The sequence below is a fragment of the Siphateles boraxobius genome, unplaced genomic scaffold (assembly GCF_051911475.1).
Source record: "Siphateles boraxobius isolate OS27281-9 unplaced genomic scaffold, OSU_SipBor_1 18, whole genome shotgun sequence".
Taxonomy (NCBI): domain Eukaryota; kingdom Metazoa; phylum Chordata; class Actinopteri; order Cypriniformes; family Leuciscidae; genus Siphateles; species Siphateles boraxobius.
Genome location: NW_027508788.1, coordinates 780,618 through 808,339, shown reverse-complemented (window position 1 = coordinate 808,339; position 27,722 = coordinate 780,618). Strand labels below are relative to the sequence as shown.

General features: G+C 36.7%; 1 protein-coding gene and 1 long non-coding RNA gene across 3 annotated transcripts; both read left to right on the top strand.

The window, feature by feature from the left end:
• The first annotated feature begins 735 nt into the window (after positions 1-735).
• On the top strand, positions 736-27,411 carry ulk1b (unc-51 like autophagy activating kinase 1). Of its 2 annotated transcripts, none has more exons than XM_077232779.1 (28): positions 736-1,405; positions 1,816-1,908; positions 1,985-2,026; positions 5,690-5,722; positions 6,193-6,229; positions 8,312-8,485; positions 8,796-8,869; positions 8,955-9,056; positions 9,193-9,251; positions 9,367-9,449; positions 9,587-9,637; positions 10,933-11,021; positions 13,413-13,581; positions 13,707-13,767; positions 16,316-16,405; positions 17,499-17,630; positions 17,959-18,101; positions 18,228-18,305; positions 18,523-18,752; positions 19,574-19,716; positions 20,003-20,118; positions 21,763-21,885; positions 21,985-22,169; positions 22,372-22,550; positions 22,788-22,906; positions 23,485-23,642; positions 24,674-24,809; positions 24,899-27,411. In XM_077232779.1, exons 1-28 carry the CDS (start codon positions 1,316-1,318, stop codon positions 24,952-24,954), a joined length of 3,045 nt encoding a protein of 1,014 aa, XP_077088894.1. In that variant the 5' UTR covers positions 736-1,315; the 3' UTR covers positions 24,955-27,411. The 2 variants fall into 2 exon arrangements, with proteins under 2 accessions (XP_077088894.1, XP_077088893.1); XM_077232778.1 differs by having other exon boundaries at positions 759-1,405; positions 17,496-17,630.
• LOC143740758 (uncharacterized) lies at positions 11,866-13,232 on the top strand. Its single transcript, XR_013204892.1, has 2 exons — positions 11,866-11,929; positions 13,143-13,232. It is a non-coding gene; the product is annotated as an uncharacterized LOC143740758 (long non-coding RNA).
• Positions 27,412-27,722: the final 311 nt, after the last annotated feature.

The window sequence follows — 27,722 nt, the reverse complement described above, 5'->3', positions numbered from 1 at the left end:
CTTAGTTAATACTACAACTGTTAATTGTTTATTCATGTTATGTCACAGTCAGTGCATTAACTAATGATAACAAACAACTTTTGATTTGAATGTTTTAGCAAATGCTGAAATTAATATTAACTAAGATTAATAAATGCTGTAGAAGTGCAGTTCATTATTAGCTAATTTTAACTAATGGAACCTTATTGTGAAGTGTTATGATTCATGATAGCTAACACTGTCTTTCATACATATAATACATACATTAAATTTACAACATCAAAAAACTACAAATTAATTTTCCATAATTACCTTCTTGATTCTCACTGTTTTGTTTGGTAAAGTAAATAATATTTAGTAATATTATCATAATTTCCCTATTTTCATTTGATGTGTTATGCATTCTAATAATTGTATCAACATTTTTTCTTAGAATGCCAAGGAAAGAAAGAATAAAAACAAAAGAAAAATCAAGTAATACTTTTTTTATTTAGTGCCCTTTTTGGTCCCTCCGCCCTTGCCCCTGAGGAGGTCTGTGCAGGCCACTGAGCCTACCTGTAAATGATTAAAATTGATGTAGGCTATTATGTTGCAATAAATATATATTCTACTGTTTATTTTCTACTGTCTTGCAGTCTACTTGTATTAAATTATTACAAAACTCGACATTATTTCAAAAACATTTCAGCTCATTACTTCATGTGACGATATCAATTTGTGATGTGTTTATTTTTGTCACTATGACACCGCCGTGACAGCGCTTCCCTGACGTCAACACTGAGCCTGTGTGAAATGGTTGCGCGCATGCGCAACGCTGCAGACCTCGACTAAATTGAGGTCTTTGTTGAGATCAAAAAAGACAAATCTTGCTCGAGCTTTTCAGATATCTCAGGGATATTCCGTGAAACGACAACTGTGTTGTATACAATCGCAAAGCCTGATGAAATCCAGAACACGAACTCAAGGATGTTAGCATAGCTGACAACATCGGATGTAACGTAGCCTAACATAAACAAACACATCGCTGCCGTTTTAAGGTGGTATTTTTTTTAGCGCAGCTTGATTTTATTTATTTTTACAATTACGACAAGCGGTTTGCCGAAATGGGGAACTGTCATAATTTTAAGGAGTAGATCTCCTCTTCACCTCCATGATATCATGAAAGAGGAGAGGAGTATTTGTATGGAAAGGTTGCCGATGGCACGCAGAGGTGGGATTCAACTTTCCAGCTGCCTCGTCCAGACAGAGGAGAAGAGGGACGCAGATAGAGGATATTTGTGGGCCAGCTTTATTTCACATAAATAGTAAGGCTGTAAAATTTGAGATCAGGTGGGAGATGGAGACTGTCGGGAAATTCGAGTTCAGCAGGAAGGACCTTATAGGGCACGGTGCCTTCGCAGTGGTATTCAAAGGCAGGAATCGAGAGGTGAGAAAATATAATTTGAAAATGTTTACCAAATCATTTCTATTTGCATACATTGGTGTCATTGTGTGTTGATAAGAATTCGTTTTTTGTTTACCTGCTGGTCGCAGAACTGACATACCACCTTAAAGGCCTCGAGCACAACAGATGGAGGAGAGAATAAGAGATTAAATTCCCAGTTACGTTATTATAAAACAGAGAGATGTGGAATGCTTATATACCTTTGCATATATACCCAAGCTTTAAATGTGGCATTTCCGTTTTAATAAATTACAATTATTCAGAGAGATTGAAACAAAGCATCTGAGCACTCATGCCGACCGTAGACATGCACTGACATGTTACAATATATTTAACACAATATGAACTACAAGATGAATCTGTTTAACCACTTATATCCCTGACATTTTCAGAAGCATGATTGGGAAGTTGCAGTCAAATGCATAAATAAGAAGAATTTGGCCAAATCTCAGACTCTTCTGGGGAAAGAGATCAAGATATTGAAGGTATGTTTTTGTTGTTTTGGTCAGAACACAGAATCGAGCATTTGTGTACAAATTAATTTTTCTTTGTTTTCTCTAGGAATTGAAACATGAGAACATTGTTGCATTGCACGACTTCCAGGTAGGATGATTAGTACATAGAATTACACTGCATATGTCTAGATGAACAGTTTTCGATTTAACCATCTAGAGAAATTGGTTTTGTTAACTTTGCTAGTCCAAATGGTATTATTTACAAATATTTTAATAGTTATTATGGACTAAAAAAGTGTTCTAATGTATATTTTACCACCCCAGAGTGTGTATCATGACTTCCTTTGCATTGATTGGTTAAAAGCAGTCATGTGTTCTTCTGTTGACATGACATGTGCACTTGTTTTTAATGGCTCTGCTGCAGGGCATTGTGGGTATTGAAGTCTTAGTTACACACACACACATTTTAAATACCAGGAAGAGAAATAAAGTTATGTTTACTCACTCGATTTGGCATTTAGAGTCTATTGGCACTCAGTGAATGCTTTTCTTGCAATGGTGTGAGTGAAACCTGTGTAGCTAGACTGGTGAAATGATTTCATTGAAGTCTTGACACGTTTTTCAAACGCCTGAGTTCATGCTATTTGCTCTGACCTTGGGTCATCATGAGGTTAGGCGTGTGTAAGTTAAAGCCAGCCCAGTAGGATTATAAAAAACATGCAAATTGGACCTCTATTCAGTTGTAAATGCTTTGATTTGTCTCCTTTAATGCAGTCTCTGTTACTGACTTTTGAACTAATACGCATAGTAATGTGTTTGGCTGGATAATCCCCATGTTACTTAAAAATAGGATAACAAAGAATAATTTATAAGTTTTTTAGTTGATACATAAAAATATATATATATATTATTTATACAAATTATAATTTATAAAAGAAAATTATTACTTAAGCTTTAAAAAATATTTGTACCTATATTTTTATTTCATTGTTTTTATTTAAAGTATTTTCCCTTTGTTTTTGCAATTAATTGTTAACTTGAATTTTTAATGTCTAATGCGGATAATAATATCTAAAAAACTATTTAATATATGTCAGTTAATTACAAAAAAAACTGCTATGCTACCTCATTAAGGTGTCAAATACCATTTTACCTTGATTGAAGAATTTCCACATCCATGCGGTTTACGTAGTACTTTTTGATTAGTATTTACAGTTTACACTGAGGTTTGATGCTGCTTTTGTCTCCATTCATATCAGTTTTTTTAACGAAGGCTCACACTCTGGTGTTACTTTTAAGAGCTACAGCTCAAGTGTCTCAGCATATTTCAGCCACATGCTTCTCTGATTTGACCTCTTCTCACACCTCCTGGAAAGTCACACCACTTTCTTCTGTGGGGTTGACTGTCTGTGAAGTGAATGCCATTAAAGTTTGAGTTCGTCTCCTTGCACAACCTGGAGGGAAAAGTCTGTGACCTGCTTGGCTCTTTGCCACACATGACAAACTTGACATTGTTTGTGCTGAATGAACCTGGCAAGAGTTCATTTGGTCATCTCTCCCTCGCAAACACAGAAACAAGCTAAGTTTCAGCCAGAGTTTATTTTTAGTGCATCAGAGCCATTTGGTTTTTAATATCAAAGAGAAATATAACCATTGTCTTCCTACAGTTAAATGTGTGTAAATATAGGATCTTAAGTTAACAGGTTCAGTAGCATTTCAGGTCAGCTGTAGCGTTCAAAATATAATAGTTGCTGTTTTTAACAGGATGAGCAACAAAGCAGACATGTACTAAATTACAAATGTCCTCTCCAGAAGCAGTTAAGTAGGTTCCCTGCTGCATCTGTGGTTAAATTCAACATTAGTAGATCTCACGGGCATCCTGTGTTCATAAGCAAAGCTCACTTTATCACCCACATGAACATCAGTCATTTGGGCACCAAGCAGTCTGTGGGTTATGTTGGGTTTTCCCAGCTGAATCGCCAAGCTCGTTCAAGCGCTAGTTGTCATTAAACAGTGATGTTTGGCCTAGTTTCTGTCTGACTACACAGCCAACTGAGGGCTATCTTCATTGGCAGAAAGTAAAACATAGGAAACGCCAAGTCAGCAGCATACGCCAGTCACGGATCAGCCGATCTGGCTGATTGTTTGCAGGCAGACACCAGAATGGGGGAGGTCATATGTTGCTAAGTGATAAGGTCATTCTAAGTGGGCTACCCTGTATTTTTTCGAGAGGCCTCGGCCATGGGCTCAGGAAATAACAGGATTATGGTGCTGTAAAAGCTGACCTGATAGCACAAACAACCTGTCCTGTGGGACTGATGGCAATTGTCTGGATAATGTAATATTTAGTGCTTTGAATATTTCGGAGAAGCCTATCTGACATGGTTTTAAGAAAATATTATGCATTTCTTTAGTTTTGTCTGTTCATATGTACTGAGGACAGTTCTGTTTCAATAGCTAGTCTTATTCTGTGTGTTTAAATGTTGATCAGTGTTCTAAAGCCTATAGATTGGCATTGCTGCTTTGTTGTTGTCTGAATAAGGATTACCAGGTTTAAATGCTAGGCTAGTACTTAAAGGGATAGTTCACCCAAAAATAAAACAAATTCTGTTATTTACCTATATGACTGACTTCCTTCTGTGGAACATAAAAGAGAGAAATAATGTCTTAGTGTTTGTTTGTCCATACAATGAAAGAAAATTGTCACCTAAAATGTAACCTAAAACTAAAATTGTCCAAAATATCTTATTTTGTGATGATTCGCAGAAGAAAGAAATTGCATGACATAAATATGGTATCAGTTGATACAATATAAAATATGCTATGCATTTATATACTAGAAAAATGACAACTTCAGTAATTTCTAATATTGTGCACTCTCATTTCTTTTATTTTTACATTCAGATTGCATCTGCTGTCATCTAACGCTCAATCTAGTTAATCTTTAAAAGCAGTAACAATTTAATAACACATATGTAATCTTTTGCAAATCTCAGAAAGATTGTTATGCCTAATATTCATACTGTGCATTTTTATTGTGATGACTAGATTCATTTGCAGCATTTAAAGCTATTCATTTTAGTTTTGTATTGTTTTTGTTTTAATTTTTTTTCTTTCGATCTCAAATTTTAATACGGACTATTTGGGGGAATTAACCTTATTGGTATCAGCCAGAGTTTTTATATTAGTTAACATCCACTCAACTCAATAATCAACAGTATTAAGCTTTAACAGATAACTGGTGCTGTTCTATGGACAATATATTCTTGGGGATGGGCTCTTTTGTCTTTAACCAGTAAGAAACCCCCCGGAACACCCTAGCAACCACACAGCATGGACTAAATCCACTCAGAAACCAGAGCAACTGCGTAGTAACACTTAATCACACAACACCCTAGCATCGTTCTAAGCACCACTCACATTTCACAGCATCAGCACTATCAGTACTTTCTTGTGTCTTAGTGAGCTTCAATGGTGTGTGCTGTGGCTGTGTTGAATAGAAATCTGACACACCATCACACGGTTAGCACAGTGAAAATGCACAGTGTTAACAAAGCTTATGACCTTTGCCCTCCCCTGGCCTGTACTAGCCCATTATGACCCAGTGCAGAGAAAACACGCTCACGCCATATGTGGATTAGTATTAGAACAATACCGGTCCCGTAAACATGTTCTCACACGTCTATTAAAAGTCACCATACAAACAATGTTATGCACAAATGTTGAATATATATTTTAAAGTACATTAATTTGCTTTAATGGCCACCTGTCTGTCCCAGTGTTGAATCTCATTACTCATGTCTCTTTCTAGGAAACGGCTAGCTCTGTGTACCTAGTGATGGAGGTAAGTGGGCCTGTTTTTCCCAGTGTCTTTTGTTGTTCATCTTGTCTGTCTTGTACCTGGTAATGCCTGCAATTTGCCATGCCCTGGGGCCAATAGAAGACAGCTGCAGTTGTTAATAACACAACACCCGTAGATATATAAACCTGAGTTCATGGTGTTTTGTGGAACACAGTAAGGATTTGTAAAGTTTTTAAAATCACTATGAAATTCAACTTCCTGTAAAGGCCACGCTACCGAGTCAAGAGAAAAGCTCCTTAGAAAAGCAATGTGGCCACTGGGATACCCATCATTAGTAGACAAAGGGAAATAATGGCACATCTTTTCTGAGTGGCTTGTTTTAATATGCATCTGAATCGTCTCTCTCCATGCAATGATCTAAGACCCATTTACATGCAGGTTTTGTTATACAGCATTGTTGTGTGGTGCTGTTGTTCAAAGTGAAAAGATCAATGTTCTTTCTTTAACTGCAGTACTGCAATGGGGGAGACCTGGCTGACTACTTGCACTGTAAGTGGGACATTTCATTTATCATGCTTTGAACTCATTTTCAAAGGCACCAAGTGTTTTTTTTTTTGTAAATTGTGTGTTCATTCTTAAAGGGATGGTTCACGCAAAAATGAAAATTCTGTCATCATTTACTCACCCTCATGTCGTTGCAAACCCGTAAGACTTTCGTTCATCTTCGAAACACAAATGAAGATATTTTTGATGAAATCTGAGAGTTTTCTGTCCCTCCGTTGACAGCTATGCAACTACCACTTTGATGCTTCAAAAATTCCATAAAGACATTGTAAAATTAATCTATATGAATTGAGCGATTTAGTCCAAAATTTTCTGAAGAGACACAATCAGCTTTTATTCTTTAATTCACATATAAACATTCAACACACATCAGTTGTGGTAAACGGAAGCTCAAGCATGTTTAAGCATGTTCTCCTGTTACGCAACACGTTTGAGCTTCCGCAAGAACCAGTGTGGTTTGTTCTTGCGCGTCAAGCAGGTTCGGTTGAGCTTTTGTTTATGTTCACTGATCAATGTTTTAAATGTGAATAAAAGCCTTAATTAATTCTATTCATCATATAAAGCGATCGAGTCTCTTCGGAAAATTTGGACTAAACCACTTAATTCATTTGGATTCGTTTTACAATCTCTGTATAAGCTTTTTGAAACATCACAGGGGTAGTTGCGTAGCTGTCAACAGAGGGACAGAAAGCTCTAAGATCTCATCAAAAAGATCATTATTTGTGTTCCGAAGATGAATGAAAGTCTTGCAACGACATGGGGGTGAATATTTAATGACAGAATTTTCAATTTTGGGTGAACTATCCCTTTAATACATAATTATTTGTTTTAAGATTGCAAACTTGCTCAAAGAACATCTGCTGTTTTTGAGTAGAGAGGCAAGTCCTAGCTTTAAATGCTGAAATGATTTGCTTGCGTGATGAAACAAATTATATCGGTTCATTTCAAAAGCATGCAAAGCGGAACTCAGGAAGTTAGGCCAGAAGGGTTTAGGGTGTGTGTTTGTGTTTGTATGTTTTGTTTAAAGTGGGTCTGAGGAAGCTGTAACCGTTAACTGCAGGGTGTGCGTATATTTTCAGAGGAAGTAGTTGCTTTTAATAGAAATTTTTGTTCCTTATGGAATCTGACATTTCAGTTCAGATCAGACAGAGAGGTTGAGAAGAAATATATATGTGAATCACTACAGCATATTGCATTGCTCACAGTATATATGCAGTGTGTAGTAACTCATTTCAATTTATAGACAACAGCTTTCCAGTGCTGTCTTAGTTGATACGCATTACACTGTGGAAGGATTGCATATTGAATTTGCATGTAAAAAAGTTGTTATATGGACTCTATATAGTATGAAACAAGTGGAGTTAGGGCCGGGTGATATAACAGAAAGCATTATCTCAATATTTTTTCGCCTTTTGATGGTATGCTTTTTTATATTTGTTCTGAAATGTCTTAAATGGTGATGTATTTTTGTCAATGAGATTTGCAATGTTTATTGCAAGGCATACATTCATTAACAATCTATTTAAATATCAATTTAGGGCTCAGTAAATTTTTTTTAAAAGAATTTAATACTTTTAGTCAGCAAGAATGCATCAAATTATTAAACTGATCAAAAGTGACAGTAAAGTAATTTATAATGATGCAAAAGATTTCTTTATTTCAAATAAATTCTGTCATTTTGAACTTTCTACTCATCAAAAGAATCCATGAAATAGGTTTCACAGTTGCCACAAAAAAATTTAAGCAGCACAACGTTTTTCAAAATTGGTAATATTGAGGAGCAATTCAGCATATTAGAATGATTTCTGAAGGACTTGAAAACTGGAGTAAAAATTCCAAAAAATATAGAATTTATTTATTTATTTTAAATATAAGCCTATATAGATTATAAATATAAGCCTAACCATGTCCCTTTGGGGGCTCTGTAGAATGTGTTACTCATTTTCCATGCCTTTATGAATTCGGATTTAAGCTTCTAGCACCAGCAAAATCTTCACAAATTGATTGTATTGTCAATAGGAATCGCCTAGCCCTAATGAACTCCTCTTTACTCTGATGCTCTTTCAGCTAAGGGCACTTTAAGTGAAGACACCATCCGAGTATTCCTGCAGCAGATCACAGGAGCCATGAGGGTCCTTCAGGCCAAAGGGATCATCCACAGAGACCTGAAACCCCAGAACATCCTATTGTCCCATCCTGCAGGCCGAAAGTCCCACTCCAACAACACCTGCATCAAGATAGGTGAGTGTGTGTGTGCACGCCTGATTTTATTATTTATACATTCTCAGCTTTCAGCATTAGAAACTGATGTTTGCAGATTCAGCCTTGTTTGTTTGTTTGTGTTTTGCTTGAGGATTTCAATTAAGTCTACAAACTCTATTGCAAATTGAATTGCTTTAGCCCAGTGATAGAATTATGTTCAGTTATATGGAAATATGTTACTATAATAAATAAAACAATATACTGATTTCTAAAGCCACTCTTCACAGCCTGTTCTTTTATCTAAACCCTCGCCAGCACAGTTTCTAAGATCTTATTTTGGTCTCTTTAGCTGACTTTGGGTTTGCACGGTACCTCCAGAACAACATGATGGCCGCCACACTCTGTGGGTCCCCAATGTATATGGTATGAATTGTACATTTTCTTAATTTCAGACTTTGCACACATATGCGCATCACTGAGATTATAACTCTGAAATGCTGTTCACCAGGCACCTGAGGTTATCATGTCACAGAACTATGATGCCAAGGCTGACCTGTGGAGCATAGGGACCATTGTGTTTCAGTGCCTGACTGGAAAGGCTCCATTTCAGGTACTCACCATTCTGTGAGAAGATGCACTTTGAGTTAATTGTTTAGTTGTCGTTTTCAAGTTTGTGATATGATGCATCCATTCCATGATTTGGAAAATTACTTTTAATAAGCTTGTTTTGATTGTCTGTCCTTCAGGCCAGCAGTCCACAGGACCTCCGCTTGTTTTATGAGAAAAATAAAAGTCTTAGCCCAAAGTGAGTGCTTATCTTATTGAGTTTGATTGCCAGCGACACTTTTCAGATTAGTCTTGGAGTACATATTCTGCTAAACCTTGTGTAAAAGTCAATCTCTTTCCGTCTTTCTCTACAGCATTCCCAGAGAAACTTCCAGTCATCTCAGACACCTGCTGCTTGGCCTCTTGCAAAGGAACCATAAGGACCGGATGGACTTCGGTGAGTATCCTGAGTGTATTTGCCCACTAGTTTTGATGCACCGATGTTTGTTATTTATAAGTTTAGCTTTGGCCATGGTTCTGTTATTCACCATGCTGTCTTTTTGAGGTCTTTGTGAAATATTTCTGTTTTTATAGATGAATTCTTCAGACACCCCTTCTTGGAGGCCAGCTCCTCTATGAAGAAGTGTGAGTTATTACACTTTTAAACAATGTCTTTACTCTATTTTAATAGTCAGTTAAAGGAGATGCTTAACTTTCAGAACATGTTTAGAGTCCAATTAAATATTATTATTTATGAAATTAACCAAATCACTTTTTTCTTAACCTGATTCTTTTCAATAGATATTAAATTGACCAAATGTATCAAGTTAATAAATATGATTAATATATATTAAAAAATATTTATAATAATTATGACATAATTAATTGTAACTATTAAAACACCAGAATGGACAATAGAGTAAATAATAGGATAGCAAAACTGGGATCAAATGTTGGTTTGTAGTTATTCAAAAAACATTTTTCCCACATAAAATAAAGAAAGTTGATTTTTTTTTCTTGCAGTATTTTTACTTGCATGGTTTAATGACAGATACAGTCATCATTACAATTTGTGTAAAAATTGGGAAAGTGCAATTACATCATTAGTTGTCTTCCGAGTCAAAATGGTCCAAATGATGTTTGGGTGTATTTATTTATTGGGTTACAGGATTGCAAAATATGGGACACAACTAGATATTTTGTTTTCTCCCTATGGAGTATCCCTATACCACTCTACAGATAAAGCGTTGTGGAATTTTTCAGTTCGCGTACCTACCCAAAGTGATAAGATAAAATAAAATTCTGCATCAAAATTTATAAACAAGACAAGTAGTTTGTTTAGGCATGGTTTGTAAGGAATTACAAACCTGCGCACATATATTCAAACGCACATAACTATAGAGTCAATTCTTAATGCGCATGTGAACGCCATCAGCGTCTATCACAGGTTCACGTTTAAAGTCTGTTTAGAGAGAACGGTGTCGTCTTAGCGGTCCCTAATTTAATAACAAATGATCATTTAGACGGAAGTGAAACAATCAAAACTAACTTTAGCTGGAAAAAACATTTTTCAAGAACCACTATAAAACCAAACCAATTTCTGTTACCTTAAATTATATGTTTATCTCTGTAAAGCTGCTTTGAAACAATCTACATTGTTAAAAGCGCTATATAAATGAGGATGACTTGACTTGACTTGACTTTTTGGTCATTAAAATTAGTTAAATTGACTTTTTATTACAATTATTGTATTTATTCTTTTTTTATATGAATTGTATAGGAACTGATATGAACCGAATTTATATGATTGTAATTTTCGGGTACAGTTAATAAGGTTGAGAAGTGGGCAGCTTAAAGTCATCTGACTCTGTAGTGTGCTGTATTTATGGAAAATACCAGCCGTCTTCCAGGATATTAAGTGTCTGTGTGTATCTTTACAGCTGCTCCAGTGACCGTGACTTGCTTTCCCAATTCAGCCTCTGCAAGCTCATGCAGCAGTTCATCTACTTCACACCTGGCCTCTCCTCCTGTAAGTGTGTGTGTGTGTGTGTGTGTGTGCGTGTATGCATTTATTTCATTAGAATGATCAATGTCAGGTCATTGTGTCTGTTGGACTGATAAATGTTGACGTGTCAGGAGTTTGTCACAGAAATGAAGATAAATAAGCACAGCAAGCAGCTGCCTCGTTGAACAAAGACACACTTTCTTAACTTTTTATGGTGGCTTGTAACACTAATCCGTGATAGGAGCCACATGTTAATCAGCTCTGTATTTTGTGGCATTTTATGGGTCTCATGGTGTCAGAAGGCTGTATAGAGGTCAGTGCTTCAAAAGTTAAAACAGTATTGTGAAATATTACAATTTAAAATAACAGTTTTTTATTTTGTAATGTAATTTTTTCCCTTTATTTTTGTAGATTATTTTCTGGTCTTTGAATAGAAAGTTAATTTTGAATTTGAAATAGATTTTTTTTTGTAACAATGTAAAGGTTTTTATTGTCACTTTTTTATCAGTTTAAGTATCTATTTATTTATTTCAAAAGGAATCTTTCTGACCCTGAAAATCTATATGAATGTAATATTAATATTATATAGTGTAATATTAATATTTTTGTAAAAAATTGTCTTTCAAATAGCTTTATCAAGGCAGTAAAAAAAATATTTTTATTGTTACGAACTTTTAAGATCTAGGGGAGTAGAATGTAACACTCATATGTTAAATTACTGTTGGATGTGAGTGGGACAGAAACAGAAACAGCCATGGAGCATAGGAATAAGTGCCAAAAGTCATTGGTTTTTATTTACGAATGTTCAAACCCACTAGAATGCGATGCAGTCTGAACTATTTACAGTATATTTATTAAAGACGAATAAAGAAAAGAAACAGAAAAAATCAAATAACACAGAGAAAAGGAACCTGAGTGGCACCAAATTAGTGGTCGACCGATCTGGGTTTTTTGATGGCCGATGCCGATATCTTAGAGAGCAGGGTGGCCGATGGCCGATATAAAGCCGATATTTATATATATATATATATATATATATATACACACACACATATACATATATATATATATACACACACATATACATATATATATATATACATATATATATATATATATATATACATACACACACTTTATATTTATATAAATCAATATTTAATAAATTTGATAAATTTAATAAATATTTAAATATCTTTAAAATAAACATGCTTAGGCCCTATACTTTAGATGGCAACTTCTTGAATCTGCAATCCTATTAAAGAATTTTTCACAAATAAAGTAATTGTTTAAAAATATATGAATATGTGAATAAAAAGGAAGTAAACACTGTAACATGGCACTCAGTAATCTGGTAATTAATCAGTAATCACTGATAATCATATTTTTTCAAATAAAGACTTTTTTTTACTTTGACTTTTGACAAGGTAACGCTAATTTTACATACAGCACACAGTGAAAACGACATGAATATGACACAGTGGGCCACTGGATATAGCACAGCATATTTTAAAATGAAGGGATTAAAGTTTTTCGATCGCGTCTCCTCTGAAGCTGATCTTCTGTTCCCATTCACTCACTTCACACGGACCGTCACTCGCAGGAACACGTTTATACAGGCTACAAATGCACACTTCACAAGATATCACAGCTGGATTCGATTAAATCTGCAAGGTTTGTGAAATTAAATGTTTATTAGATATTCAGAGATTTGTTTAAATTATGTAGATGTGCATTTGCTGAATGTTGACGGTAAATGAGAAAGTATTTTAGGCTGGTTGTTTGCCTTTTAATAATATAAAAGCAAACGTATTACTTTTTCGCATACCATTTACTTTCTTTGACCAGTTCTGTCTAACAAACTATTAGATCTGACTGACAGAGATCGTAAACTAATGAAGACGGAGAATGTGAGTGAGCGCTGTGTGATCATCAGGCGCTGCCGTTCTCTTATCAAGTGCTGGTGTTCTCAGCACCGCCCGTCAAAATAAAAGTCTGCAGCGCCGTCAAAATAAAAGTCCCGCTTCCAACACATCTGCCAATCAGAAAAACGTATCGGCCGATGCTGATATTTTAAAAAAGCCAAATATCGGCCGATATATCGGCCATGGCGATATATCGGTCGACCACTACACCAAATCAAAGAACAATTAAAAACCCCAAAAAATTATTCCCTAAAGCCTAATTCCTAAGCCCTCTAACCTTGTGAGAGAGAGAGAGAGAGAGAGAGAGAGAGAGAGAGAGAGAGAGAAAACAGAAAAGAAGCACCATACGCATGTGGAATGTAACATTTATGATCTCTCTTATACTTTAAAAATAATGTAAACGTATTAGCAGAGCTGTTTATTACAAATTCAAGATACAAAGGATATTTATGGTGTAACATTTGTTCTCATCCTCTTATATATTTTGTAGCAATCCCTTGCAGAGATCCAGCAGGTCCGTGCAAAGGCGTTAGCCTCCCCTACCCAGGATTCTCCAGGATACCTGCTGAAGGACTCGGGAGGTGGCGGAGGTGGCAGCAGTAGCAAGAACTCTTCCTGTGACACTGATGATTTTGTCATGGTTCCAGCTCATTTCCCCAGTAAGCCTGCAAAAACTTGATTTCATTTCTTTCTCCTCACTCACAAGAAAATTGTGTCTGTCCTTGTTAAGTGGTAATGCTGGGTATTTATCATCTTTTATTTCCCCCTCTGTCTGTCTTTGTAGGTGAGCTTACCTGTGACATGCCGACAGGAAAGGTTATTCAGGACAGTCTGATGTATAGTGGGTAAGAGCTCAATTGAACTGTGATGCTCATGCAGCTGATGAAGGTTTGAATCCAGCTTGTAACATAATCCTTCAGAAATCATTCTAAAATGCTGATTTGGTGTTCAAGAATCATATTTTATTATTATCATCAATGTTGAAAAAAGTTGTGCTGCACTGTGATACTTTTTTCAGGAATCATTAATTAATAGAAAGTTCGAACAGCATTTATTTGAAATAGAAATCTTCTAAATATCTTTACTCGCCTTTTTTATCGATTTAATGCATCCTTGTTTAATAAAAGAATGAAAGGGGTCAAATGATGGTTCTAAAAAGAACATTATTTTTTGTGTATTTAGTTTAATCCAATGTGTTTACGCGGCTTTAGCTTAAAAAAGTAATTATTTTACACATACTGTACATAGTTGTTGCTCCTCTATGCCCCACCTTTCTGAAGTGCGTAGATTTTTACAATGCTCATCGTTCTGAAAATCCCGGTGTGCTCTGATTGGCCAGCCATCCAGTGTATTGTGATTGGCCCAAAAACCTTAAGCGTGTGACGGAAATGTCACGCCCGTTACCATATTTGGAACATCAGCTCCCAAACAATAATGACAGGTGATAATTTCAGCACTACCTTAACAATTCGAGCCCGAATCTGAACCGGAAAATGCAGATCACCATGCTGATCGATCAACTTTGCCAGCGCGACTGGACCAGATCGTATCAGATTGGTAAAGTTTTATTTCATTGGGTACATTATTACTGATTATAATGACTTATACTGTCTTTTTATGTGCCACGCTACGGGTGTGTATGTAAACCTAAAACTAACATAAAACTACAAGCAAGCGATACTCTATACTGCTAAAAACTCGCGTTTGAATAGTCAGTAGCAAATTCTTAAAAGATGAAAACACACTTACAGGCTGTGTGAGTCAGAAGTTCCAGAACGTACATGCAAATATGGAATTGCTTTTTAGAATCAGCTTTGTGCACAGCCGGCCTTGTACTCTGGCAGGTTCTGGAAACAGTCCTCCGAAAAGTGCGCAGCACACAGTAGAATATGTTGGTTGTACTGTTCTGGAACAGTGTTGTAAATAAAGCTTAAGCACTGTTTTCTAATTGTGTCCTCTTTTGGAAGGCCAAACAAAGTAGTCTGGCTTTCGCAATGAAAAACACAGCGTCTCCACGACATGGCGGCGCCGGTGGCAACAATAATACAGGGAGAATAAAAGTTCCGCCTTCTTTCTTTGCATATACATTTGGGTGGTGTTATGAAACTCTGCCCTCATACACTGACGTAGATTCGTGGGGGCGTGTTTGAACGAAGTGTTTTAGGAAGGCGTGGCTGAGCCTTAAAGGGTTAGTTCACCCAAAAATGAAAATGATGTCATTAATGACTCACCCTCATGTCGCTCCAAGCCCGTAAGACCTCCGTTCATCTTCGGAACACAGTTTAAGATATTTTAGATTTAGTCCGAGAGTTTTCTGTCCCTCCATTGAAAATCTATGTACGGTATACTGTCCTTGTCCAGAAAGGAAATAAAGACATCATCAAAGTACTCCATGTGACCTCAGGGGGTTAGTTAGAATTTTTTGAAGCATCGAAAATACATTTTGTTCCAAAAATAACAAAAACTACGACTTTATTCAGCATTGTATTGTCTTCCGGTTCGGTTGGGGATCCGCGTTCACGAGTCCGCAGTGACGCTGCTGACGTAAGACGCTGCTGACGTGTTATCTGGTGCATCCGTGTATTTGGGTTCAAATAAATATGTCTGGTTAAAAAAAAATGCTTTGCAATTTGCAATGACATGTTTGCAAAGATTGTTTTGTTTACAGCGTGCGTCTCCCTCAGACTGTAAACGAAGCTCGGGCGCACCAGATAACACGTCAGCATGTCTTACGTCAGCGGACTCATGAAAGCGGATTGACAACAGAACCGGAAGAGAATACAATGCTGAATAAAGTCGTCGTTTTTGTTATTTTTGGAACAAAATGTATTTTCGATGCTTCAATAAATTCTAACTAACCCACTGAGGTCACATGGACTACTTTGATGATGTCTTTATTGCCTTTCTGGACAAGGACAGTATACCGTACATAGATTTTCAATGGAGGGACAAAAAGCTCTCGGACTGAATCTAAAATATCTTAAACTGTGTTCCGAAGATGAACGGAGGTCTTACGGGCTTGGAACGACATGAGGGTGAGTCATTAATGACATCATTTTCATTTTTGGGTGAACTAACCCTTTAACTTTTACAAAAAAAAAAAATTTCCCTGCAGATCTTATACTTGCACTAACAGCTACATAACACACTAAAGGAAAAAGGAAAACATTAAATCGCATCATATGATCCCTTTAATTTCCCAAAAAATAAAAATGACACCCAACTTTTGAATGATAGTGTATAGTTAGTTGTACAGCTTGAATAATAAGATTTTCTGTTTGATGCGCTTAAATGGAGTTAAATTCTTTCACTAATTAACCACGCTTACGTATTCTAGAGTAATCGTCTGGAATGAATCTGCTCCTTATATTCTCCATCTCTGTCCTGCTTTAGGAGTTCACTTCTGGCATCTGGAGGTCAGTGCAGTCAAGTTAAGACCCCTCCACGCTCTCCCTCCTACAGCAGCTCTCCAGGACCCAGCGGGTATGAACACGGCAGGATGAACACAAAAAAAACAGAATGATTATTTCATGTCTGGGCATTTTGCATTTGTTTTTTGTAAGCTAGTGGGGTTGACTAGTCAAAATAATTATTTATATTTGTTTTTATATATTTCTTTTTTGTGGCGGTGCTTTAAATACTTAAATAATTGAAAAATAGTTTAAAAATGTTAATTTGTATGATGTTTTTACTATTTTGAATGGAAATAAATGGTTCATAATTTGTTAAATTAAGTATAGTAAGAGCTCTATGTAAGAACATATTTTTTGTAGTCTCCTCATTGAAGCATAAAATATTGATTTTACAAAAAATGTAAAAAAAAAAAAAAAAATTGTTTAAAAAAACAAGCATATCACAAGTTATAACAAATTATTGCAAAGAATTCATGCATTCACTAATTTATTAATTATATTGCTACTCTTCAAAGGAAAGTCAAAAAGTATTGTGATTGTGTGTTAATGAGTTCAAAGGGAAATTATATAAATAACATTTTTGTATTAATCAGTGTGTTGAAAGTATTAAGATTTAGAGACAACCCACCTGTACATATTGAAAATATATAGTTTTACACATCCCTACATGCAAGTTGCATGAGTATAAACCATATGCCATTTTCAAGTTTGCACATTTCTCCATGTAGCAGCCAAGACTTAATTTCCTCCTGCCTAGCTAAGTGTAATCATTTCACTGTTTGATTTCTGGGTCATTGAAGATTGGGGCCTTTGCCACGAGGGAAATGAGTCCTAGATTGGCCTGAAGATTGCATCTTTTATGGATGCAAGATCGTCGTGTTCTCCTTCATTATTAAACGCAGTCCATGAAACCCACAGCCGCACACAATAGGCATAGGCCATAGAACTCTTCCAGCCTCTCTCGCTGACTAATTTGTAGTTCCTATCCAGAAATGTCCTGTGAGATTTTAAATGATTTTATTTTATCGATGGGAGCTGGAGGATGTGCTGATGTCAGTGGTTTTATGTTTTACCATGTTTCTCTTACTCTCTCCCTTTCTATTCAATCACTCAATTTCTTTGGCTCTCCCTCTAAGATTTTATTTCCGCCTCATTCTCAGCAGGCCGAGTGAGTTTTCTGGGAGTAACTATGGCAACTATGGGCAGTCTCTACCCATTCCAGTCCCCACTCAGATTCACAACTACCAGCGCATGGAGCAAAACCTCCAGTTCCCAGGCCAAGAGGGCTCTCCACGGTGAGAATTTCCACATTTTGGAAATTATTTGTCTATAAAATGGAAATTAATTCATTACATATAATCATTTAGATGTATATTACTGGAAACACTTTTTTGTATGATAAATCTTTAGAGGTAATTCATACAAATGAAACGTTAAAATGACCAATGCAGCTATACATGAATTTCTTTGAATATCATTTTACTAAAATTTAAATGGTTTTGTACCTACGTTTTAATTTAAATTAGCCTAAGTTCGAATGGAATTTAAAGGCATTTATTCATTACTCCCTTCTTCTTTCTTTCTTTCTTGCTTTCTTGCTTTCATTCTTTCTTTCTTACACAGATCTGCATCGGTCCAGCGATGCGGTAGCGGGAGCTTTGTGGCCTGTGGAAGGACAGGGCCTTCTCCTCCTCAGCCTGGTTCTGCGCTCACTTCTCGCAGGCTGTCCACAGGAGGCACGAAACCCTTCCAGCTCTCTCCACAGGGTGAGTGCCACTTTCTTTGGCCCAAAACCTTAGTCATGTCACTGTAGCTAAAGATGATTTAGATGTGTTTCTGAACAAATTCTCTGGCTCACTCTCTCTCCCTCTGCTCTGCTTTTGTCTCAAAAGTGGGCACCATTCCTGAGTTGCCAGGCCAAATTTGCCCAGCGAGTACAGAAATGGTTCACAGGGGCTCTCGGGGTGGAGGTAAAATCTTTTTTCCTCTGTTTGCACTCTTCTGTTGTTTTTTAAAGGAACATCAGTTTTTCATAGTCCAGTTATTTTCCATTTTGTAAATGTTGCATGTCAAGATAGTTGGAAAACAATTGCTTTCAACTCTTCCCAGAATTTAAAAGTTTATCCATTAGTTTTTCTGTTTTTGGATTTTTGGATGACGACTCTTTCACTCTTCCCGGCTGTTTAGAAACCAAGTCTCGGCCACAACAGCAGGGTCTAGGCACGCGGCTCAACAGCGCCCCCTGTTTGCTGGAGGCGACTGGCGGGTGCAGGCAGAAGATCAGGAAGCAGCATTCAGATCCAGTGGTAGCTCCTCAGGGAAACATGATGCCCTTTAGGACCCTGCACTCCTCGCCCAGGCTCAGTGAACTTATGCAACGCAACCCCCTACCAACCATCCTAGGTTCTCCTTCCAGAGTAAGATCCCCTATTTCTGTTTGTGTGGCCATGAGCTCCCAGTTTTACACTCCTGTTCAAAAGTGTGAGATTGGTTCTATATTTTTTTTAATTTTTCGAAAGTCTGTCTGTACAGAGCCCCTAAAGGGACATGGTGAAGGAAAAAAATATGAGATGGAGGAAAAATAATTTGTCAGTACTTTTGCGTTCTCTTGCAAATGTTTTCATTACTTCGAAAATTCATTTCCTCGCAAAAACGTTTGCGTTCCGCCGAGAAACGTTTTGTCCACCACCATGTCCCTTTCGGGGCTCTGTTCTTATGCTCACCAAGGATGCACGTATTTGATCAAAAAACAGCAATATTGCCAAATATTATCAAAATTTGAAATAACTTTTTTCTCTTTAAATATATTTTAAAATGTAATTTATTCCTGTGATGGCAAAGCTGAATTTTCAGCATCACTACACCAGTCTTCAGTGTCACATGATCCTTCAGAAATCATTCTAATATGCTGATTTGGTGCTCATATTTTTTATTATTATCAATGTTGAAAAAAGTTATGCTGCTTAATATTTTTGTGGAAACCATGATACTTTTTTCCCAGAAATATTCGATCAAATAGAAAGTTCAAAAGGACAACATGTATTTGAAATTGAAATCTCTTTATTTTTTATTTTGATCAAAACAAATGTGCATCCTTGCTGAATAAATGTACTTATTTCTTAAAATAAACACAAAAAAAATATTCCTGACCCCAAACTTTTGAACTATGGTGCATGTATGTACTGTGTAATAAATGCAAACAAATAATGAAAAAATGGAAAAACTTTTTCCTTTCCAGGCCATGCCCCCATTTGAGTTTCCTAAGCCCCCGAGTTCCCCAAACATGGTCACGTTTCTTACCCACCAGGGCCTCAGACCAGCTCAGGGAGAGGCTAGTTTGTCACCTATCTACCAGCCTGAGGAGATAAAAGGCTTTGGGAGGTAAGAGAAGAAGAGTTGAGTAGATTTTAGCTCCATTCCGAATCCTAATAAGCGGCCTCGCTGTCTACATAAGCAGCATTGTAAACAAATAAGGAACTCTTAAGTTACTTAGACACTCTTCAAAAAGCTAGGCAGCTCTCCTTGTTTTGGAACAGAGCTATTATTTAGGTTGGAAACCTGGACTCAAGCTGTAATTGACAAACAAAGCCCCTGTCCTTCTACCATTCCTTACTGCTTTATTTTTCCTCTTATTTTGCTTTTTTATCATCTCTGCTTCTCGGGACAGGTCTCAGAGTGCTGGTCGCCTATCTGATGTGCTGCTTATGGCGGCATTTGGGGGTCAGCGAGGAGAAAGAAGCAGCATGGAGAATCTCAATTCTGACAGAGGCATAGACATCACAGGTGAGCTCCCTGACACATTCACAATGGTCTCCCCAATTTAACTATCACGGTAAATTACCTTTTAAAAAATTTGCATTATATGTACATGGGATAAATGACATTTTAAAATATATTAAAATAAAAACATATTTTAAATGTAATTTTTTCCTGTGATGTAAAGCTAAATTTTCAGCATCATTACTCCAGTCTTCGGTGTCACATGATCCTTCAGAAATCATACTAATAAAATCTAATGAAAGAAATCTTGACCCCAAACACGGTAGTGTTAATCTGTAAAATGATTTCTCTCATTGAAAGGGAACATCAGTATGTAACTGGTCTTCATCTTGTGGTAAAATGTTATTTTAAATGTCGAGTTATATGCAGTCTTCATTTAAAGGGTCACGAAACCCCCTCTTTCAGCTCAAGTCTAGCTCACAATATTTTTGAAAAATGCAACTTAAATGGGCGTGGATGGCTGTGAGAAGAAGGGAGGGAGTGGGTGTGGCACGGCAGGGGAGAGGGGGAACTGTCATCAGCCAGTGGCCCATGCATATCTAAAAATCAGCGGTAAAACGTGAGGAAATGCTAGATTTTTTTTATAGCGGGCAAAGTTAAAGTCTAATGAAATACACTGACACTTTATTATTGTCCTTACAAAATTAACTGAATGCCCTGCTATATATATTGGCCTACAGTAATCGTAATTCTATTTAAAACATATTAATGTACATGTCTAATTATAATGTCATTGTAAAGTATATATTTGTTTATATACACACTATAAATGCATTTATTTGAAAATAATAAATTTTCCGCTTAAAAAAAACTTTCCATGCATAGCCTATAGATCTTCGCGCCCCCTGAACCCCAATGACACATATTTAATCACACGAATTAAGCATACAATTGATGTATTATCAAACTATCTAAAATTTTAATAACGAGCGCTTATTTAACAAAAGGCAAGTAAAATGACCAGGGTTACATTTTAGACACACACATACCTCTGAAGGGATAGAAGAGTCCTCAGGACTTGGTACCGCATTACTCGCAAGATGTAACTTGCATTGGTCATTGTCAAGGCCAAAGTCCACCATTCTCCAATTCTCGAAGCTCTCTCGGTAAAATGTTTGCGGCACACGTACAGATTAGATGTGTCCGTGGTTGATGGCCAACCAACCGCCCGCCGCCCGGAGCCAGAGTCTAGCCCTGGCAGCATCGCGGGGAAATATATTCAACCCACTTTGACTTTTGCACCACGAAAATATACACTTGCGTCCCATGATTGTCTCTCTCCTTTACTATGCGATATCACAGTTTGACATGTCTGAAAGATCCACGTGGTGTCATGAATAATTAAGAGACCGTGTCTTCTCATAGGATATAAAAACTCAATCTCATTAATAATTATGAGAGAGCGTTGAGTCATCAACGCACTATACAGTGCTCTGCCACGTCACAGCCTGCGATGAAGATTTTAAACCCGGAAGATGAAAATAGCGGAAAAAACTAAAATGTAACCATTTTCACCCTACTATTAAATCTAACAGATGCTAACATTGTTTTCAATGGTGTTCAACACGCATACCTCTGTTAAAATCTCAGAAAATTTGGTTTAGGGTTTCATGACCCTTTAACACACTGTTGTTTTTCTGCTCACAGCGCCACCTGGTGGTGGAGGCATCGTGGTGGGCTCAGGTAGCCCTGCTCGAGTAGTGTTCACTGTAGGTTCTCCGCCAAGTGGGGGAACACCTCCTCAGAGTTCTCGCTCAAGGAAGTTCTCCGGTAAGTTTGTTTTTCCCCTCCAATTTTGACTTCTTCATGATTTGTCTAAATTTAAAATGGTTCCTTCAGGGTAGCACTGACCTGAGTGTCTCACACCAGGCTCTTCAAGCTCCATTAGTCCAGTAGGGTCCCTCACCAGCCGCTACCCACAAACGGGCCTTCTCATGGACGGCTACGAGGGGCCCTCCAGTCCCCGCTACGGTTTCTCTGACCCCATCTCAGCCAACCTAGAAGGAGCTGTGACTTTTGAAGCCCCTGAACTACCAGAGGAGACCCTAATGGAGGTAAGCACAAAATTGACTGCATTTTGTTTTGATAGTCATGCTAACTAATGTCGGCAAATGGGTGAACAACTTAAAACTATATGCCTGTCTGTCTGTTTTTTGCTCTAACAACTTTTCGTTGTTATTCTGTAACAATGACAAAATAAATAAACTGAACTAGTTTGAGTTTGAGTCTAACACCACACTTCTCTCTCCACTGCAGCAGGAACACACAGAGACGTTGCACAGGCTCCGGTTCATGCTGGACTTTGCTCGATGTATGGTGGATGTGGCAGAAGCACGGGGTGATGAGGCTCCCCAGGCCGACCCCTCTTCCACCAGCCTGCTCCAGCAACAAAGCCTGGTGGCCGACCAGATCAGCTCTTTGAGCCGAGAGTGGAGGTGAGAAGATGTACACCATGGCTAGTCTCTTACAACTGTGAATCTCTCTAGTAATGGATCACAATTGCATTTGTTCTATACATTTTGAGAGCAGAAGGGCAGTTCTTCTGTTCACAAACTGTGTGCCAGTGTGGGGTAATGTTGTTTAAAATCCTTTAATGTGAAAATCAACTAAAATAGCAATTAAAAGTTCTGCGTAGAGCGGTGTTAAAAATGTGTATATTTGTGTCGTGTCAGTTATGCTGAACAGTTGGTGCTTTACATGAAGACTGCAGAACTTCTGTCGTCTTCAATAAACACAGCCATGGAAGGAATCAAGCAGGGAAAACTCTACCCCTCTACCACCGTCAAACAAGGTCAGCAGTTTAGACACTTTCTTCTCACCACCATCATAGTATGCACAACAATGGCCATCCACTTTTTAAGCATAGTTCCTATTCATTTGCTCAGTAGGCATTAAAAATTCATTGACTATGTTTACATGAACCCTCATAATGTAAATCTAATGAGATTTAGGCAATATTGATTAAAGAAAATGAAAAAAACTGATGACTGTAAGTCAATGAATAGAAGTACAATATATTTACAATGTGCGATTTAAGTAAAACAATACATTTGATGTTTATAGCAAAATATTTAAATATGTATACAAGTCATTTAAGGGTGTCTAATTTATTTATTTAATTTTACATTATTATGATTTACTTAACTACAAATCTCCAGTTTGGAAAACCCTGGTGTAGGGAGACTGACTCATTCGCAATTCTTTATGGGATTAAGATACATTAAAGATACATTGTCAAATACTTGAGACTGTAGTTCTAATATCAAAGTAGATATTAATATTATATTATTATTAATAATTATATTATTATTATTAATATTATTGTCCATGCAGTGGAACTGAAGATGTTTACACATTGATGTTTTTCAGTGGTTAGGAGGTTGAATGACCTGTATAAGTCCAGTGTGATGTCCTGCCGCTCTCTGAGCGCTCAGCTGGAGCGATTCTTCTCCCGTAAACACAAACTCATGGACCACATCAACAGCATCACCGCAGAGAGGCTCCTCTTCAGCCACACTGTACAGATGGTAAGAAAGGTTCCAAAGGGTGGTTTTCACAGCCATGCCACAGAAGAACCACGTGATCCCCACAAAATGTTGTAGTGACGGTTCTTAAAAGAACCATTTTTACTAAATGTGAACAACATGTAAATCTAAAGCTCCTTTTTCCTCAATAAAGAACCTTATCTGCAATTGAAAGGTTCGATGGATGTTGAAGGTTCTTCAAGGAACCATACCAATAAAGAACCTTTATTTTTAAGAGCGTGGCCTTGAAAAATCAGGGAATTTGTAAATTGTGACATCAGGGTTCTAGAACATACTTTTTTTCCTAATTATACTCAGTAGAGCTGCATGATTAATTGTTAAAAGATTGCAATCTCAATTCAAACACCCGCACGATCTTATTCCTAAATGACAATGATTCGGGTATTAAAATGATCATATTATAATGATCATAGTGGAAACATTCAAATCCTGTTGGCGATGCCACTGACCCAGTGAGAGCAGCTGTCCTGTATAAGTATGAAACAGCTGCATAAACAGGCTCTTCAACCACATATTATCTTTTTTTTTTGTAAGACAATTAAAATAAAGATTGTATTACATTGTTACGACAGTAGGTGGCGACAAGTGACCATTGAAAAAGATTCGTCGAAAAGACTGATTTATCCAGTAATTAAAACAAGTGAAGTCTTAGAAAAAGTAATTGAATCATTCATTCAACCCAATTTAAAAAAGAAAAAAAAAATACATGGACTGCAACAATTAACATTGTGTCAGAACCTCTAGTAAACTACATGTTATTTTGTTTAGTTATATATTCAAAATCATGTGAGAATCGTGATCTCTGTTTGAAACACAAAAAACATGATTCTCATTTTATCCAGAATCGTGCAGATCTAATGCTGAGCTGTAAAATAGTTGTCGCCTTGTATATCACTGTTTCTTTTTTAAATGTGTTTTATGTTGTCAGCCTTTTTTCATTTCTAATGCCTTGTGAATTTTAGCTTATAGCTACTGTTTGTCGAGTGTATTTAAGAAGTTGTCTGGTCTTACAGGTGCAGGCGGCTGCTCTGGATGAGATGTTTCATCAGGGGGAAGCATCCATTCAGCGCTACTATAAGGCTTTGCTGCTCATGGAGGGTCTGTCTCTCCTCCTCACAGAACAGACCGACATCCTCAGTGTTAGCAAGTGTGAGTAAAACTACAGATAGACTTGTGTATTAACATTCAGGATATCTTAATAAGATCATTTGCATAACCAGTGTGATGTTTCCCTACAGGTAAGCAATGCATTGAGCGCCGTCTCACCGCCTTGCAGTCGGGTCTCTGTGTGTAAAGTCTCTCCAGCACGCTGCTGTTACACTATCAAGATTACCGTTGCCTCCCTGAGCACCTCTCGAAGTGCTGTGGGGGAGATAGTGGCCCTCTGATTGGACCAAGTTAACCTGATTGACAGCTGATGTCATAATGCTGGAAAATACACAAAAGTTGCTACTTTACATCATTACAGACACGGAAGGACACCAAAAAAACCTGTGTCTGTGGTCAAGATGAAACTCGTTTCCACAACGATTCTCTCACAGAAGTGGAGAACAAGATGGTTCTTGGTGCAACTTGTTGGCTCAAATGTCCATTTTATCAATGGGTTGTGCAATCTGAGTTTTTTTAGACAAGGTTTACCCACCCCAGAACATAGTTTCTTACATGTTCCTTAGTTTGTATTTCGTTTTCTGCTCATTCCCCACGCTAACTAGCGGAGACGTTATAAGAAAACACGTTTAAGATGATTATTAGCGATTTATTACTGCATTTAGGAGTGATTTGTGTGATTGAAGTTGAAGTAATTTCGGTTGGTTGGTTGGTTGCTTGAAATCCAAGTGTCCAGTTTCAGTTGTTCTAATCGCTAGATAAATGTTGCAGACCAGCAAAATGGTGATTTTTTTTTTTTGTGCACCATGTGAATGTTATTAGAGGCCCAAATTCTCCCTCACAGGGGAGATTAATCAGAAATTCAATGACCAAATTGCAAGCCATGCATAAAACAAATTATTTTGATTCTATCGTTTCACAGAAGGAAACTGTAAAAAGCCAGCAAAATCATTTGTAGCACTTTAGTGAATGTTTACCAAGTAAGAGCATGTCAACCCCTGTTTTCATCCTTTAAATGTCTTTAGAAATTAATATTGTATGTGTTGTTTGGACATCTCTTAAGTTATGACCTGTTCAGTTTCTTCTTCTTTTTTTGAAATGGCTAATGTTGTGTTTTTATTTTGTGTTTGGCAATCATTTGTCTGAATGTAGTTCGGCTTTTTAAGTTAATGTTGCATTAGGGCTTAAACCGAGAGCAACACAAAGTTCCTGCGCCATCACAGGGGATTTTAAGTGTTATTTAGTCAGAAATATTATGCCAAAAAAATCTTTATAGTTTAGATAATGGCGGTATTAACATTGACACGCTCAATATTAGGTTGGCATCAGAATTTTTAAGGAACTCTTGATTGTACCTCTTATTTGAATCATATGTGTGCCCTGGTGATCCTGTTCCAGCCTTTAATGCCCATTTTAGGTTTTTTTTCTGAGGACAGAATGTACTTCCCTTGGGTTGTGCATGCATAGATATAACTGTTGTTGATGTGAGCTGTGTATAATCTGACAATGGACAGGTCTTAAGATAGTAGTCTATTCTAGCTTGCTGCACTGTTTGAGGGCTCTTTAGCTAGGTAAGCAGAAGACGTTCAAAAATGAGCGGACCATTTGGTGTGAACACCACATATTTTCACATTAGAGTTATTTAGTCAGTGCTTTTTAGTCTTTTTTTCAGTTTTGCTGTATATGAACAGTGTGTTTGTGTTGAAAATATTTAAAACATTTTTAAAATGTGCCTTTACAAAAAAAAAGCAAAAACTGAAACACTGAAAAAATATTTTGCTCTGTTATTTCTTTTCTTTCATTTTGTACATTGTCAATGTTTTGATTGGTTAAATTGGACTGGGTTAAGATGCTGTGGGAAGGATTTAGTTTTGGTTCACTTTTATGTGTGTATGAATGTATTTGTGTTTAAATGTCGTACATACTAGTTCGAAAAAACTGAAGTGCGTCGTCATGATAGTGAGACATAAGCTATTGTTTCTGTTTCGAGTTCCAGAGGCCATCATAGTAAAAAAAAAAAATTTTCTTTAATACATACCACTTAAATTGCAATTTTTTCAGCTTTGTTAAAAGACAAACAGCTTTTTTTTTTTCTCTGTCTGAACAATTTGAGGATTATGCTGCATTAAGGTGTTTTCACCATGCAGTGTGTTTTTGTGTGCTTTTAAAACTGCATAAAATATGTTAACCTACATGGAAATTGGATGTATCGTGACATTTTAAATCACTATGTACAGCATGAAGTGTTTGTTTCTGGGGAGTGATCTCTGATTTAAGAGTCATTTTGTCATTGAACTGCACACTAAAACTTGCAATATGTGAGCTCACCAGTTCTGCATCACTACACTGTTGTCTTCTCCAGTAATTAATAATGTACATCTGTTTTACCTTGGTCTCTCAGTATCATGTGTAAATATGGATTGTAAATTATCGCTTTAAACTTGTACATTTAGCAATCGCATGGAGATTTGCTTTCCGTCACCCTCTCCCCACCAAAGATATGAACGTTCCCAATTGTGACTGTTGATAAACATTTACAGTTGTTATGTAAAAAGACCTGTACACACTCTTTCATGTCAAATGTAAGATGTAACTCTTTGCTTTAAACAGTACAGCACCAATAAAAGAGGTAAACTGAAATAAATATTTCCTTTGTTGTTTGTTGAACTGAGAACGGCCCTATTTTTTTTCCCAGGGACGGGTTTTGGGAGTGTGTGAATGTTTTCTGAGATCTGTAGTGTGATAAATATTTGAATTAATTTGTCAATTATATGATAATTAAAAGTTTATGTATTTAAGAATTTTACAATTATATTTTAATTTAAATGTATTGTTAATGTATGCATTAAATTGCATACATTTTAATTAAACTTTTACCTAAATTTTAAATTAGATTTGAAGTTTGAGTTATTAAATTAAATGTTTAACATTTCAAAGTTTATGTATTTAAGACAT

Coding starts and splice junctions, on each gene's coding strand:
- ulk1b (XM_077232778.1), top strand. CDS start 1,316: ATGGAGACTGTCGGGAAATTCGAGTTCAGCAGGAAGGACCTTATAGGG. Junction 22,551..22,787: donor TCTTTGAGCCGAGAGTGGAG/GTGAGAAGATGT, acceptor GTGTCGTGTCAG/TTATGCTGAACAGTTGGTGC. Junction 23,643..24,673: donor TCAGCCACACTGTACAGATG/GTAAGAAAGGTT, acceptor CTGGTCTTACAG/GTGCAGGCGGCTGCTCTGGA.